The sequence below is a fragment of the Euleptes europaea genome, chromosome 14 (assembly GCF_029931775.1).
Source record: "Euleptes europaea isolate rEulEur1 chromosome 14, rEulEur1.hap1, whole genome shotgun sequence".
Taxonomy (NCBI): domain Eukaryota; kingdom Metazoa; phylum Chordata; class Lepidosauria; order Squamata; family Sphaerodactylidae; genus Euleptes; species Euleptes europaea.
Window position 1 is genome coordinate 18,862,450 of NC_079325.1, and position 14,414 is coordinate 18,876,863.

At 43.2% G+C, this 14,414-nt stretch overlaps 1 protein-coding gene across 4 annotated transcripts in view; it reads right to left on the reverse strand.

Annotated features, from left to right (window-relative positions):
* The window catches only part of OGDH (oxoglutarate dehydrogenase), a 64,105-nt gene that overhangs the window by 17,036 nt on the left and 32,655 nt on the right, over positions 1-14,414 (reverse strand). For all 4 annotated transcript variants that reach the window (XM_056860357.1, XM_056860355.1, XM_056860358.1 and 1 more), the window contains 8 exons: positions 10,932-11,047; positions 6,228-6,382; positions 4,618-4,764; positions 4,154-4,244; positions 3,214-3,393; positions 2,846-2,974; positions 1,324-1,503; positions 339-491 (listed from right to left, as the gene is read on the reverse strand). In XM_056860357.1, the coding sequence (XP_056716335.1) occupies positions 339-491; positions 1,324-1,503; positions 2,846-2,974; positions 3,214-3,393; positions 4,154-4,244; positions 4,618-4,764; positions 6,228-6,382; positions 10,932-11,047 (1,151 nt within the window). The remainder of the gene's footprint in view (positions 1-338; positions 492-1,323; positions 1,504-2,845; positions 2,975-3,213; positions 3,394-4,153; positions 4,245-4,617; positions 4,765-6,227; positions 6,383-10,931; positions 11,048-14,414) is intronic.

Consider the following 14,414-nt stretch of genomic DNA (forward strand, 5'->3'; position numbering starts at 1 on the left):
AGTCCACCGGGGTAGAAGCCAATCCAGAGTGGGGCTCGAAAGACAATTCTCATGCAGTATGTTGCACATATAATTGTACTATACACTTGAGCCGCGTGCTGTTTCTTTTTTAATTGAGTCGCTCCTTGTACAGCATAGTGTTACTTTATTTGGTTCAGCATATCAGAATCAGCCACCTGCTACTTTATGAAGCTGAACATAAGTTTCAGCTTGCGCAGTTTCTGGCCTAAGTTCCCACAGTTAATCATTTCCCCCCAAAAAATGGTTTATAAAGGCATTTCTTTAGGTTATAACGGGTCCCTGGCTACAGATTGACTGTCAACCAGAAATTACGGTACCTCATACTCTGGCTGATTTACCACCCCTTGAGAGATCAGTGTCTCAGCATATTTCTGCAGCACAGGCTTCTGCTTTCGGATCTGCTTGTACATTAACGGCTGAGTGAACATTGGCTCATCCATTTCGTTGTGTCCGTTTCGTCTGTAGCACACCTATCACAGGGGGGAAATGCACTAAAGTTAACCTACATATTCCATCTTTCACAGCAAAATCTGGCAAAAAAACCTTCTCTAAGTAGCTCGATGTGACATCACCCCATGGGTCAGGAATGACCCGGTGCTTGCACAGGGGACCTTTACCTTTAAGTAGCTCTTATTTAATATTTAAAGATGCTTGCTGTAATAGCAGTAGCTTATCGGCCCAAGGCTGTTACCATCTTAAACTAAAAAAATAACACATGAAATGCAAATGATAACAGAAAACAATGATAACAATAATGATAAAACTAGTTAAAAAAAATGGAGTTGGCAATTTGCAAACCTCACAAGCACAGTAAAATTAATGATAGAACAGCAAGCATGACTTTAGCATGGATTTTCTTGGCTGCCTGTGCATACAAAGATACCATATGTGAGTGACATGCTGGTCAACATCAGATAAAAGATAAATTATTTCCTCCAGAACTGAATGTGGATTTAGGGGAGCCAAGATAATTGCGAGAAATCTGGATCCAGGTTCCTGATAAAGGGGACAAAATAAGACATATTGGAGAAGGTCCTCCAAGATGCTTGCTATAAGGAGACGCTCAAGAAATTCGGAGGGAATAATTAGGGCCTCATAGCAGCATAAGCTAGAAACAAAATTCACTGGACCCTAGTGACTTCCTTGCGTCCTTGGATAAAACGGGAAATGGTAACGCACAAACAACATCTTCTAGATTGAGAGGTTTAGTATGGCGCTTACTATAAGCTGCACCCTTTGAAGCATTTCCTCACAGTTCCCATCTCATATATCTATATCCCCAGCAGAACCAGTATCACCTACCAGGTCCACCACGACATCTTTGTGGAAAGTACTTCGCCATTCAGCTGCCACATTGCATACATAAACCACTGCCTCTGGGTCATCAGCATTCACATGGAAAATGGGTGCATTCACCACACGGGCCACATCTGTTGGGTATGGAGACGAACGAGCCATACGGGGGTCAGTGGTGAATCCAATCTGGAAAAGACAATTAGAAGCCATGTAATAATGACCACAAATAAGGAGAGTACATACATTCTCACCATTGGACTAAACACGAATATGGCTGATGGCTTGAACAACAGTGTCGAGAGCCTGGCCAAAACTAATGGGAGAACACTGAACAAAACACACTGTTTTCTAATTCTATAAGGCAGACTATAAATTATGCAAATAAAATAAATGAAAATAACACAGGCATAGGTGGGTAGGCCCATAAGTAATGTGCTTTGGAGACACTGGCATTGAGATCCCGTAGCAACTCAAGGGGTAAGTAAGAATAAACTGAATCTAGGTCATTCTTTGTTCCCTTAGTCTAACTACTAGAAAAACAGCCTTTACCAGACTAGGTAAAGCTATGATGCGTTTGCTTTTTTTATTCAACCCCAGCTATTTAATAATTTCTCTGGGTGTAAGGTTAATGATAATATATGGGGGAAAGGTTAATAAAAGGAACCCCAGTTATTCAACATACAGAAGCTCAGCATCATTTCAGAATTTGGTTTTCAACTCTTTGTCTGATGAATCAGCAGATGGGGAAACAAAAAGAGGAAAGCAACGCAAAGACGAGCGCCGTTTAGAAGAGAGTGAGAGAGAAAGAGTTTTTGAAGAGTTTGCATTTGAGAGATAAGGCAGAAACCAGATTAGCTTGGTAAGATGGCCAACAGCACTAGGAGTTCCCCTAAAAACCTGCCCAGCCAATACTAACAAGACGGTTATAGTAGTGGTAGTAGTAGTAGTAGTAGAAGAGTTAGTTTTTATACCCCGATTTTCTCTACCTTTAAGGAGACTCAAACCAGCTTACAATCACCTTCCCTTCCTCTCCCCACAACAGACACCTTGTGAGGTAGGTGGGGCTGAGAGAGCTCTAAGAGAACTGTGATTAGCCCAAGGTCACCCAGCTGGCTTCATGTGGAGGAGTGTGGAATCAAACCTGGTTCACCAGATTGGAGTGCCCCGCTCTTAACTACTAGCCACACTAACAAGCGAGACTATCTCAATGAGTTAGCTCAAAGTTTATCTACCAATTTAAAAAGCCTGTACAAGAGCTCAGTTATTACATTTCAGACAGCGTCAATTGTGCTGCCTGAGGGTCCTTCAAATTGGCCCACCCAGATATTTTCCCCAAGAACAGTACCAAGAAATCCAAGTCAACCTCAGTACTCAGCTGAAACTGAAAGCTTCACAACCAAAATGGTTCTGAAGTTCTTGCAAGAACTGAGAAGTGAAACTTCTATTAGATGCTCTTGGTAAATTAAGTGAAACAGGACAGGGAGAGGGGAGAAGCGGACTTTATATAGCAAAAGGATCCACAAATTACCTGGTTGTTCATCACTACGTGAACAGTGCCGTGCGTCGTATAGGAAGGCAGGTCGCTCAAATGGAACGTCTCATAAACTATACCTTGCCCAGCAAAAGCAGCATCACCGTGCAAAAGAATGGACATCACCTTGAAGGGAAAAAAATGCTTGTCAGGGATCTGGCAACACTAGAGACCCAGACATGACTGCAGAGGCTGCAAGCAATGCCAACAGAAGGACAGATTATTGCCCATGGAAAGAACAACTTGTGCTAGATGTACTTTTTGATAACCGGGAGGGAAAATACTCCCTTCCCTTTGACTAACAATGGGCAAACAACTGTGGAGAAAGGCGATCAGTGATTGAGACACGCTACATGCCCACTTACTTTCTTCCCTTCAGTGTCTCCACAATAAAACTGTTCGGCCTTTGTCTTGCCCTGAACCACAGGATCAGCAGCCTCCAAGTGAGATGGGTTTGCAACCAATGAAAGAGTGATGGTCCTGTCAGTGACACGATTTATCCTTCGGTGGTACATTCCCAAATGGTATTTTACATCTCCTGAGCCCTAGGGAAAGAGATTTTATAAACTTAATTTTCAGTGTCTCAATATGACCAAGCAACATTCACATTTTCAGTTCTTACAGAGTTGCCAAAAATCCAAAACAGGAAGGCAGAGAAAACAGTGCTGCAGCTTATTACTAGGCTTTATTTCATCCCTTTCTACATTGTATCCATGCTGACATAGGAGGTTGCAGACTTTTAGAGGTGATCAATCTAGACCTGAGATTTCAAAACACGCAATACTAGCCTTACCATCTCAAATGTGGACGGCCCTAGAAGCAGTGGTAAAGAATCACTGCAGTTTTGTATCACAGCTCAACTCAACAGCTATTGTGAACCACATGGAGACGGCAGAAAATCTCATGCAGCTGATCTGATTAAAGCCACTGTCATACAGGAAGGGTAGTCTTAAATTCCTACCCTTTCCTGAAATTTACATTCACATGAAAGGGAAGCTTTAAAGCACTGGGCAATTTATTCTGAAGTCCAGTTACGAGGACAAAAGAGAATGCCACAACTCTGCCTTTGGGGAAAAGTTACTGAGCTCTGAACAACATTAAGAAAACTACCAAGTGAGTCACATAGGACCAAAAATGCTGGAAGTAAGCTTTTGAGTCACACAGCATGAACTCTTAAAATTAGATGTTCGAAAGGTGGAAAGAATGGAGCGAGGCAGAATACCACAGAGTAATCACCATTCAGTGAACAATCATTCTATGGAATAGGAAAATGCAATCCTACCCCAAACATGTTAAATAACTCACCTCATCTGCAGCCTCCAGCTTGGAGTCAAACTGGCAGAAAATTTGCTCTAACTCCTTCCTGATCACGTTGGCAAGAACGTTCAGACGCCCCCTGAAAACCAATTACATTTAGCAAGAAATGGATCTTGTATCAGTCTGGGCCAGTTTTAGGGGGAAAAAACCCTTTAACTCCTCTTTTGCAGTAAGAAGGATTATGGCATTTTCTGTTAAAAAGCGGAGCCACTTATAATGCACTTCACATTCCTTGTGTCTTCAGGGCAATGACTTATCATTTCCCAATTTAAGAATGGGGTACTGACGCTGAGAGAAAAGGGACTTTGCTAAGGTCACATAGTAAGACGTCTATGGCAGAGGGGAATATTCTACCCAGGTATGCTCAGACACAAGTACAGCTCTCAAGCAAACAGCCATCCTACAAACTTCACCCCTTTCTGGTAATCAATTTTTTCCAAGAACTAAATTACCTGTGCGGCATCCCCATGATAACATAATCCACTCCCTTCTCGCTTGACTTGTCAATTATCGTCTTCAAGGCAGGTATGAGCACCTCGCAGCCTTCTAAGCCAAATCGTTTTTCAGAAGACCATTTCCTATGAAGGTACTCTTCAAATCTGAAAGGCAGGTATAAAAGCCATTTGAAGGACCGCAACTGCCAGAGAACCCACAAGGGCCTTGAAAGATTCAAAATGAGTTTCTTAAACCAATATGCTATTTATCGAAGCCACTAACTCTGCAGAATGCACAATTCAACAGAACAGAAATGTAGGAACGTCCACATAAGAATAAGTGCAGCAATATTTTAGTGACTAATATAAGATGTTCAACTCATCCCTGAACGTCAGCAGCGGCTGACTATGTGCCTGAAAAGAATCACAACAGAAGCGATTTCAAAAGGAATTTAAGGAGCTATGATGGAACTCTGAAAGATCAATTCAGAAAGGATGTTGCAACATTGCTTGCATGAAAAGAAAAAGGGAAAAAAGAAAAGTCAAGGGTTACAGAAAGGAGAATTCTACATCCACCTCCCCATCACAGTATCCACTGCAAGGGATCTGGCGCTGCACTGAAATTCCTCTACTCTCCCAGCACAAGCATTTATTCCAATGTTCTCCTTAAAAGCAGGAGCACATTGGATGCCAGGGGCAGTTGTGATCCATCTCTTGTGTGCCGCAGGTAGAAGGCTGTATTCAAATCCTTCTCTTTCCCCTACTTTCCGTCACAGCCCATGAGGAAATGGTGAGGGGTGTTATGTTAAGAGCGTTCTCATAACCCTTCCCCCTTGATTTGAGAAGAAGATGTACACGTCTCTGTTATGGACCGGAAACTATTGCCTCGCAGCAGTATCAATGTGGACACACAACATGTATTTACCATGTTGTGAAAGACAAACGAGGAAGAATATTTGCTAGAGTGGCTAGATAGAGAAAGATGAAAAAGCATCAGTCTCAAAAGATCTGGAGGGACTTGCGACACCTAGTCATGGCATGGCAAGCTGAGTTTTCAAAAGGAAGTGAGTTTAAGAGAAAGAGTCAAGCAGGGAATCATGGTCATGTCCTTCTTAATATCTCATAATAGCCTGGAGGAAGCACAAGGGTGGCCGGGACTCAAGGCAGGCCAGAATATGAACAGCATGGAGTTCTGCAAGTTGCCTGTAGAGATAAATAGGAGATGACATGCAAATATATTGTGAGATTTGCGCATATGTAACCTGGGACAAGCAAGCACCTCAGGGCTTTCCTAAACACAGTTTTCTAAAGTGGACTTGCACTAGCCAAAATTCAGCAGTGCATAATCTTATCTCCCAAACATATAAGTAAAAATACAGTCTACAAAAGGGAAAACACACACACTGCACTTCTGTTGCATCTGCTTATCTCATTTCATCCTGGACTAAGTTTCACATTTTGCCTAGCAGCAGCCGGGAGTGTCTCACACCCTCTCTGAGTGAACTGATTTGCTTCTTTGGATTGGACCTTGTTTTTTGAACATACACTACTAACACACACAGGCACCGTACACATTACTTACAGTGCTGACAAACTGCACTGGACCAGGTGGAAGAAATACAAAGTACCTGGTTGACCGGACTAGTCTAGCTAGCAGGGTGCGCTTCTCATCACTGGTGAACTGCATGATGCCGGGAGTCTCAAATTTCTGTCTTATCCATTGGCACTGCTCCAGGTCGTTGATGAACATGAATTCTACACCAATGTGCTGGCAGTAGGCCATCTATTTCAACACAGACAGGAAAGACACAAGATAAAGTTAAAGATTTTGACCACCCCCAAACACAAATATGTAGCTTGTATGAGCCAATAGTAAAAAAAGTGTTATGTCTCAATATGTCTTGCTCTTCCCCCACACACTACATACAGGACAATGCCCATGGATTTATCCCATTCTATCTAGAAGTAGACAAGGCAGAAAGAGCGGCCTAAAGCCATTTATTTATTTATAATAAATACTTTTTATTATAAATAAAAAGACTCAAGGCGGATTACACAGTGCAAGTCAATGAAATTAATAGGCTGAGACTTCTAATAAGCAGTGCAATAGGACTAGAATTACAGAAGTCTGAAGCAAAACGAAGTATTAGACATGAGAAGCAACACAGAAAATGGTATTACAAAAGACTAGAAACAGGAGTGAGAGCATAACACATATAAGCAGATAATACATACTGTACACAGAGGTATAGTTCACAGTCCCGCTACTTTCATAAAAGTGCCTCCCTGAACCATTTTGTTATAACAGAGCCTTATCACCTTCACAAAAGCCATCGAGAAAGCTTTGGCTGAGCAAGAATTTAAACCTCTCAATCATCAATTCACACCCAACCACTGCAACACGCTGGTTCTTGCAGTTACTTGCTATTTAGTCATAACCATGTTTACCTGGAAATAAGTCCCAGTAATATCAATGAGGCTTACTTCCATGTAAAGATGAGGTCATGCTGAGGACGCCAGTCACTTTCAGTCTCTCCATGCATCTGAATGCAACTGAGACTGAAAAACAAAGTTTTTCTTAAAAAATCACTGCAGTCTTCCATTAAGGGTAGCAGTGTTCCAACACGTGTTAGGGAACACTGACATTCCTTAGAAGCTTATCAGGTTTTCCTCAATAAGATAAGAAAACAGTAGCCAAGCTTCCCTGAAAGACACCCTGACCATCGCTACCCACCTCTCTCTTCAATGTGGAGCTACAGGAGAGTGAGTGTGTTCTGGAACCTACCTAGTTTATATGAGACCCAACAGGCCTAAGCAGTGGCGCAAGTGCGCACCTTATACACTTTACGTCAGGGGTGTTGAACTCATTTGCTACGAGGGCTGGATATGACATCAATGTCACTTGGTCGGTCCGTGCCATGTTTACCATAAAATTTAATGCCAAGTACCAGATACAAACTTTATAGAAGACTCAGGCAAAGCCAGTTAATGACATTATTTTTTACTTTATTTTTTATTTAAAATACAAACATGTTAAAAAAATAACACTCTTCCAGTATTTCCTTTTATTTAGCAGTCTTTGATAACTAACACCTTAGGACTGGGGTGGGGATGGCTGCCTTGGCAGGCTGGTTAAGAGCCCTCAAAAGGCCTTATGTTTGACACCCATGCTCAACACCACAGATCCTCAGCCTTTTTGTGCCTGTGGGTACCGTCGGCATTCTGACACAGGGTAGAGGGCACAATTACAAAATGGCTGCGGCAGGAGGTGAACCCTACCACAAAATATTAGGGAGCAAGGTTCTGTTTAACAGGATGCCTTTTAATCTGCACAGCCAATCAGAAGCCCTGCTGGGCAGACTCCCCACCTAGCCCCTCCCACACTCTAAAAGCACTTGACAGGCAGCACAACAGGTGTTGGCAGGTGCCATGGCGCCCATGGGCCTCACGTTGGAGACACTGTTCTAATACTGTAGGGTATGCGTGCAGGGAGTGGGGTGGAGAGAAAGGTTCCCTGAAGAAAAAGCCACTGAGCACAGACTTCATAAGAGTGACTACTAGCTGTGTGCTAAGATCAGTCACGTTCAGTTTCTAAACCCATGGGAGGAGATTGCAGGAGATGTGAGCAGAGCAGAGAAAGAATGTTTGGCAAGGGGTGGCAAGGCTGGCCTTTAAACAGCCTTGTTGGGAATTATTTTTAGACGCAGTAATGCCACTTAGAGCCAATGAAGGCAGAGGACACACAGTTCGGTTTCCTTTACCGGAAAGGTGGCAGCATTCAGCATGCCAATTAGAACCCTGTCATTGACAAGGGGGGGGGGTTAACCCTAAAGAGCAGCTGACCATGAAAGAAAGGAAGAACGATGCTGAGACGTCAAGATGGATGAGGTGGGGAAGCCATTCTCCGTTTGGTGGGCTCTCTGCTTCTGGCCTAAGTCACATAGTTACATGACAAAGGCTGGGCAGCATTTCCAGTGCCAATGAGATTTTGTCATGCTCCCCTCCCCCACCTTTTTTTTTTGAGTCAGCAGCACCTGTTTTTTTGCATGCTGAGCGTGATGCAGCCACATTCACAAGGGAAAACCACATGGCTGCTGGGAAAAGGAGGAAGACTTCTGCTTCTGTCCCGAACGGCCGCTAAAACCTTCAGCTTCTGTATTTATATACATTCTAGAATTCTGCGGTTATTGGCTCATTGCTCCCACTCTTACCCACTTGGTATAGGGCTGTATGACCATATTTTACCTTCTGTTTCAGTTCCCTTCTGAAACAAGGGCAGTTTGAGGTTCTGGGGGCCCTTGGCAAGATGCTGCCCTGTAGGCCTCTTCCTAAACACAGTTTTGACACAGAGAGACAGAGAAAGGCAGGCAAGCAGTGGCCACTAATTGCCACTGCTTGGGTAATTACCAGCGTGGTGTAGTGGTTAAGAGTGGTGGCTTGGAGCTGTGAACTCTGATCTGGAGAACCGGGTTTGATTCCCCACTCCTCCACATGCACGGCAGACGCTAACCTGGTGAACCGGGTTAGTTTCCCCACTCCTACACGTGAAGTCTGCTGGGTGACCATGGGCTAGTCACAGTTCTCTTAGAGCTCTTTCAGCCTTACCTACCTCACAGGCTGTCTCTTGTGAGGAGGGGAAGGGAAGGTGATTGTAAGCCGGTTTGATTCTTCCTTAAGTGGCAGAGAAAGTTGACGTATAAAAACCAACTCTTCTTCTTCTGCTACCAGCAGCAATCCACTCCTTGCCTTCTGACTATGCGGCAGAGGAGCTACCAACTCTTCCTGTAATGGTGGAGTATATGCCAAGGTAGTAGTTTGAATAGCCCAGACTAGCCTGATTTCACCATAGCTTGGAAGCCAAGCAGGACCAGCCATGGTTAGTACGTGGATGGGAGACCACCAAGGAAGTCCAGGGTTGTTATGCAGAAGACGACAACGGCAAACCACTTCTACTCATCTCTTGCCTTGAAAACCCCCGTAAGGAGTCGTACGTCAGTTGCGACCTGACGGAACTAATTTCCAGGTGGCCCAGTGCTGCCATCACCACCACTCAGGCAAAAGGCTGCAATTACTCCTGTGTAGTGGCTGGCCTTCCCAAGGTCACCGGGCTTCGGCAGCTGCACAGCAATGACTGGCCCCAGGACCCAACTCCCTGCCACGGTGTTTCTCTGAAAGCGCTTCTGAAGGGACTAGTTATGCAAGAGGGCATCTCCTACCTACCTTCCCTAAAAAGAATTCATGTGGGTTTTGAAGGTCACATTGTGAAAGTGAATTTTGTATTTCAGATGAAGAGAATGTGTTAAGGCCGGAAGCAGCAGGTGCATCTGTCTGTGGGCTTCCACAACATTCCCTGTGCGGCCTGCTCCTATTGAAGCTCGCCTCTGCCATAGACTCCAGAAACAGCCTCTGTCACCAGTGGCACTGCTGCCACCAAGGTTGGCTTGGCTTTTTAAAACCCCTATAAAGGGCTCGCAGCAAGCTGCTTTGGAACAGCTCGTGCATCAACTTGCTTGCGCAGGCCAAAAGAGAACTGGTCATCGCAACTGATCACAATCTTCTTTCTAATGACTGTAGCATTGCTTCAGAATGTGTCTTACTGACAGTGGCTTCGTACTTGTTTTTCTCAAAGATAATCTGTGCAGGAAACACATGCACCTTACTTCCCGAATTTCACCATGCAAGTGGTGATGGACACTTGACCTGTGTATAGATTCATATGACTACCACCCTCTCATTAGTATTTTTTTTCTTAGTCTCTACATGAACAAGAACTTACAAGCTTATGTCCTTTTGTTGACAAAACTTTTCTGGCTTTTTTTAACACCATGTTAGAAAAAAAATCAGTAGCAGAGTTAGAAAAAAGTGATTTAGGATTTAAGAAGATAAAGAAGAGTTGGTTTTTATATGCCAACTTTCTCTACCACTTAAAGAAAAATCAAACTGGGTTACAATCACCTTCCCTTCCCCTCCTCACAACAGACACCTTGTGAGGTAGGTGGGACTGAAAGAGCTGGAAGAGAGCTGTGACTGGCCTAAGGTCACCCAGCTGGCTTCATGTGGAGGAGTGGGGAAACCAACCCGGTTCACCAGATTAGTGTCTGCCGCTCATGTGGAGGAGTGGGAAATCAAACCCGGTACTCTTGATTAGAGTCCACCGCTCCAAACTACCCCTCTTAACCAGCACAACTTTGCTTTCTGATTGGGGGGATGTTTGGATGTAACCTACTCAAATTCTATGCATAATGAGATTGAAAGTGAGCTTCTGGGTAGCTTCCTTCCATTTCTTCTCAACACTCCTGGCAGAACTCCAGTACCCGTTGCAGTTCTCTTACCTCTAAACGGTGGATGATTTCCCGCAGGGGAAGAGCAGACTCGTTTCCTCCAATGAAAGTGGTAGTAGGCAAGTGGAAGACCTTGTCGAGGTCCGATTCAGCCAGTCCATAAAACCCTGCAGGATTTTCATGTGTAGGTGAAGCAGAGAAGGAGCGGGGGGAGGGTGTGGAATGCAGGCAGTGGCAGAGGAACCAGGTTTTTGTGAGGAGGAGAAGGGATGACAAAGCAGCACAAAATAAGCATTGGGAAAGTTTATATGAATTAAAACCAAGCAGCAATTAAACAATGGACAGGTAAAGCAAGAACAAAAAGGTTATTTATGAGGCTCACAGGATATACACACAAATAAATATTTGTCATGAAAAACTGGTAATTAAATCTGATGGAGCACCGTATAAAAATTTCAGACCCACACACATACGAATCAGAATATGAGGAGAAAACAGAAATAAAACAAAACAACCACATTTCCCATATGTTCAGAATTAAAAGTAAAATTGAAGCAGGATATAAGAAAGGACCAATTCCCAGATCCAAAGCTAGAAAAGCAGGCAGCTTCAGGGTTCTGCAGAGGACTCTCCTGAATAGCTCACCCTGGGGAACTAAGATGCGCAGGAAAACTAGACTCCTTGCAAACCACAAAGCACATCCTCCAGGCCTTACAAAGGGTCATTGCCTAGAAACTGTCCCAACAGTTCATTTCAAACTCGCTTCTGAGGTAACACTGACTGCACAAGATGACACACCAGGACCATCACATTACCACCAATATTCTAGCAGATGATGCTCAAGTATAGTAATAAATAAGGATATTTCAGCTGAAGGCAACAAGGCAGCTTGGAGGGGGGAAATGGTTTCTATAAAGAGCTACAGCAGCTAGCAAGAGTGGGGAGACAACACAGCACCTCAACAAGAACTTTGCAACATTCAAGACAGCCTCCTTGACAGTTATTTGCTTGACATTTAGCAAGTCTTGGCAACTGATACAGACCGATGGCATATGGGCATTCTGCTGCTTATAGCAGGCCAATTGTACACACACAAAAAGACTTTCCTCAGGAAACTCTCTCCCTTACTGAAGTGGACAATTGTGTTCTTCTGGAATAGGTAGAGACAGAACTTCTCAGAGCATCTGTCAAAAACCGCAACCCCACAATGAGTTCTTCAATTTAGCCCATATTATTTAGTCAGACATTTTCATTTCATTCCCACCCTTCCTCAGCAGCAGTCAATGATTTGAAGGGAGCATAGTAGGGGGAAAAAAGAAATGGGGGAAAGTCTGAATAAACATTGTGGGAAGAGGAAAAACTCAGCCTGAAGCTAGATTTTTGTTAGAAGCCCCACTGTGTATACTGTACTCTGTGAGGAGTGGTGGGCCAATTTATTTATATATTTTAAATATTTAGGCTGCCTATCCATTAAAAAAATGCCCAAGGTGTAATTAATTTTCATACCGCTATTTAAAGAGCTCAACCATGGGCTTGGAATTTCCTAGTTTTAAAATCTGTCGTTTTAATCTAGAGCACAAACTCTTCCGTGATACAGAGTTTTGGCACTTAATGACCAAACATTATTGATAGAAACTCAGTTGTAGCAAATTTCCCCCTTCCCCTCTTTTGAATTAGAATATAGTGTGTTAATTGGCTCTGCAGGCCTCCCTTTCATTTTATTCTCAAGGTTAACGTCCTTCTTTAAAATGTAAAGATGCAACTGAGAAAAAATAGAACTTTAAATTCATCTTAATGGGAGTACTACTTTTTTTTTGCTGTCAAGTCACTGCTGACTTATGGTGACCCCATAGGGTTTTCAAGGGAAGAGAAGTTTATTGGTGGTTTGCCATTGCCTGCCTCCACTTCACACCCCTCGTATTCCTTGGAGGTCTCCCATCCAAATACTTGCCAGGGTCGAGGCTGAGAGTGTGTGACTGGCCCAAGGTCACCCAGCAACTTTCCATGGCGCGAGTGGGGATTCGAACCTGGATTTCCCAGATCCTAGTCCGACACCTTAATCACTACACCATGCTGGCTCTCACACAAACTAGTGTTTACTTAAAAGGAGTCCTAAGCCTTTAGGAAATTCTTTGCATGGACCCATGACAAAAGCATGCTCATGCTACACATCATGAGGTATATGCTTATTATAATCTTTGGATTGGAAAAGTTAAGTGTGAAATAGTATGAGTTCCTAGATAGAGGCTCAAGCAAAAAAAGATAATGAATAAACCACTTGTGGTGGCCTCAGAGCCACAGTTGTAATGGACTTCAGAAATGTCCTCCAGGTTCCCCAAAGAACTGACCACAGCCTCTTATGAAGGAAACCAGACTGTTTATTTTTATACAATATTTTTTACTTTTATATGCAACTTGAACCCAAAGACACCAACAGCCCTAGCAGCCATCTTTCCAAGTGTCTTGATTGTTCTTCCTACCACACTCCACTAGGAGGCAGATAGCCCCTCCTCCAAACATTAACTCTTTATTAACTACATAATCACTCTGTACTCCTTACAGGATTTTCTGGTGGCTACCAGACTATAGAAGTCCACTTTATGATGTGATTTCAGACAATGTTGAAATTTCATTTGTAGCTCATTTGCTACATTCAAAATCTTTAGAAAATCTTTAGAAGTGTAGCAATAAGGGGCATCAGAACCAAAATTACTGGGTGAGCAGATTAGCAGCCAAACCAGTTCAAGGTGATGGGACAATATTAACTATGAAGAATATTCATTCTCAGGGAAGCATCAAGAAAGAATTCTCCTAATGTCCTTCACTTTCCATTTACCAGATGTATATCTATTACCACATAACTAGCCTAACAGGAGGAAGATGTTAGATTTTATGCATTACAGATTGTTCATGGAATCCTTTTTTCCTACAAGGGCATTATTTCGCCCTAATACTGCCCCTTTCATTCACAGGGTTAAATCTGTCCAGGTTTCACAGCTAGGACATTAAGAATTTTGTCAGATAATTACCCACCTTTCCTGAAACTGCTCTATGCAGGATTACATGAGGGATGATAATTACTTAGCAGTGTAGAAAAATCACCGCTCGATCCTAAGCACTGTTACCCTCTTTGGTGCACACTGACGTCAATGGGCTTAGGAGGGTATACCTCTGCTTAGGACTGCATTGCAGCCCGCTGATATGGACGCCAGAACACCTTTGCTAAGTAAAGTCAAAAATTCAAGATGGAACATTTTGACTCGTGCATAATAAAAGCAAGTTAACTCACACAACTGGGCCCAAATTTCTCTGGCACCTGGACGCGTGTGCTGAGGAACATCCAACAACAGTTGCATTAGCAGACTTTTTAAACTGCTCAATGCAATGATCGTGTTTATTCATTCATTCACTCAAAACATTTCTACCCAGCTTTTTCAAGCTAAGCTTTTCAGAGCAGCTTGCAACCAAATAAAGTACACAACACAATAAAATCGCTACAAATAAAACCAGAACAAGCAAACAATAAGGAAAATG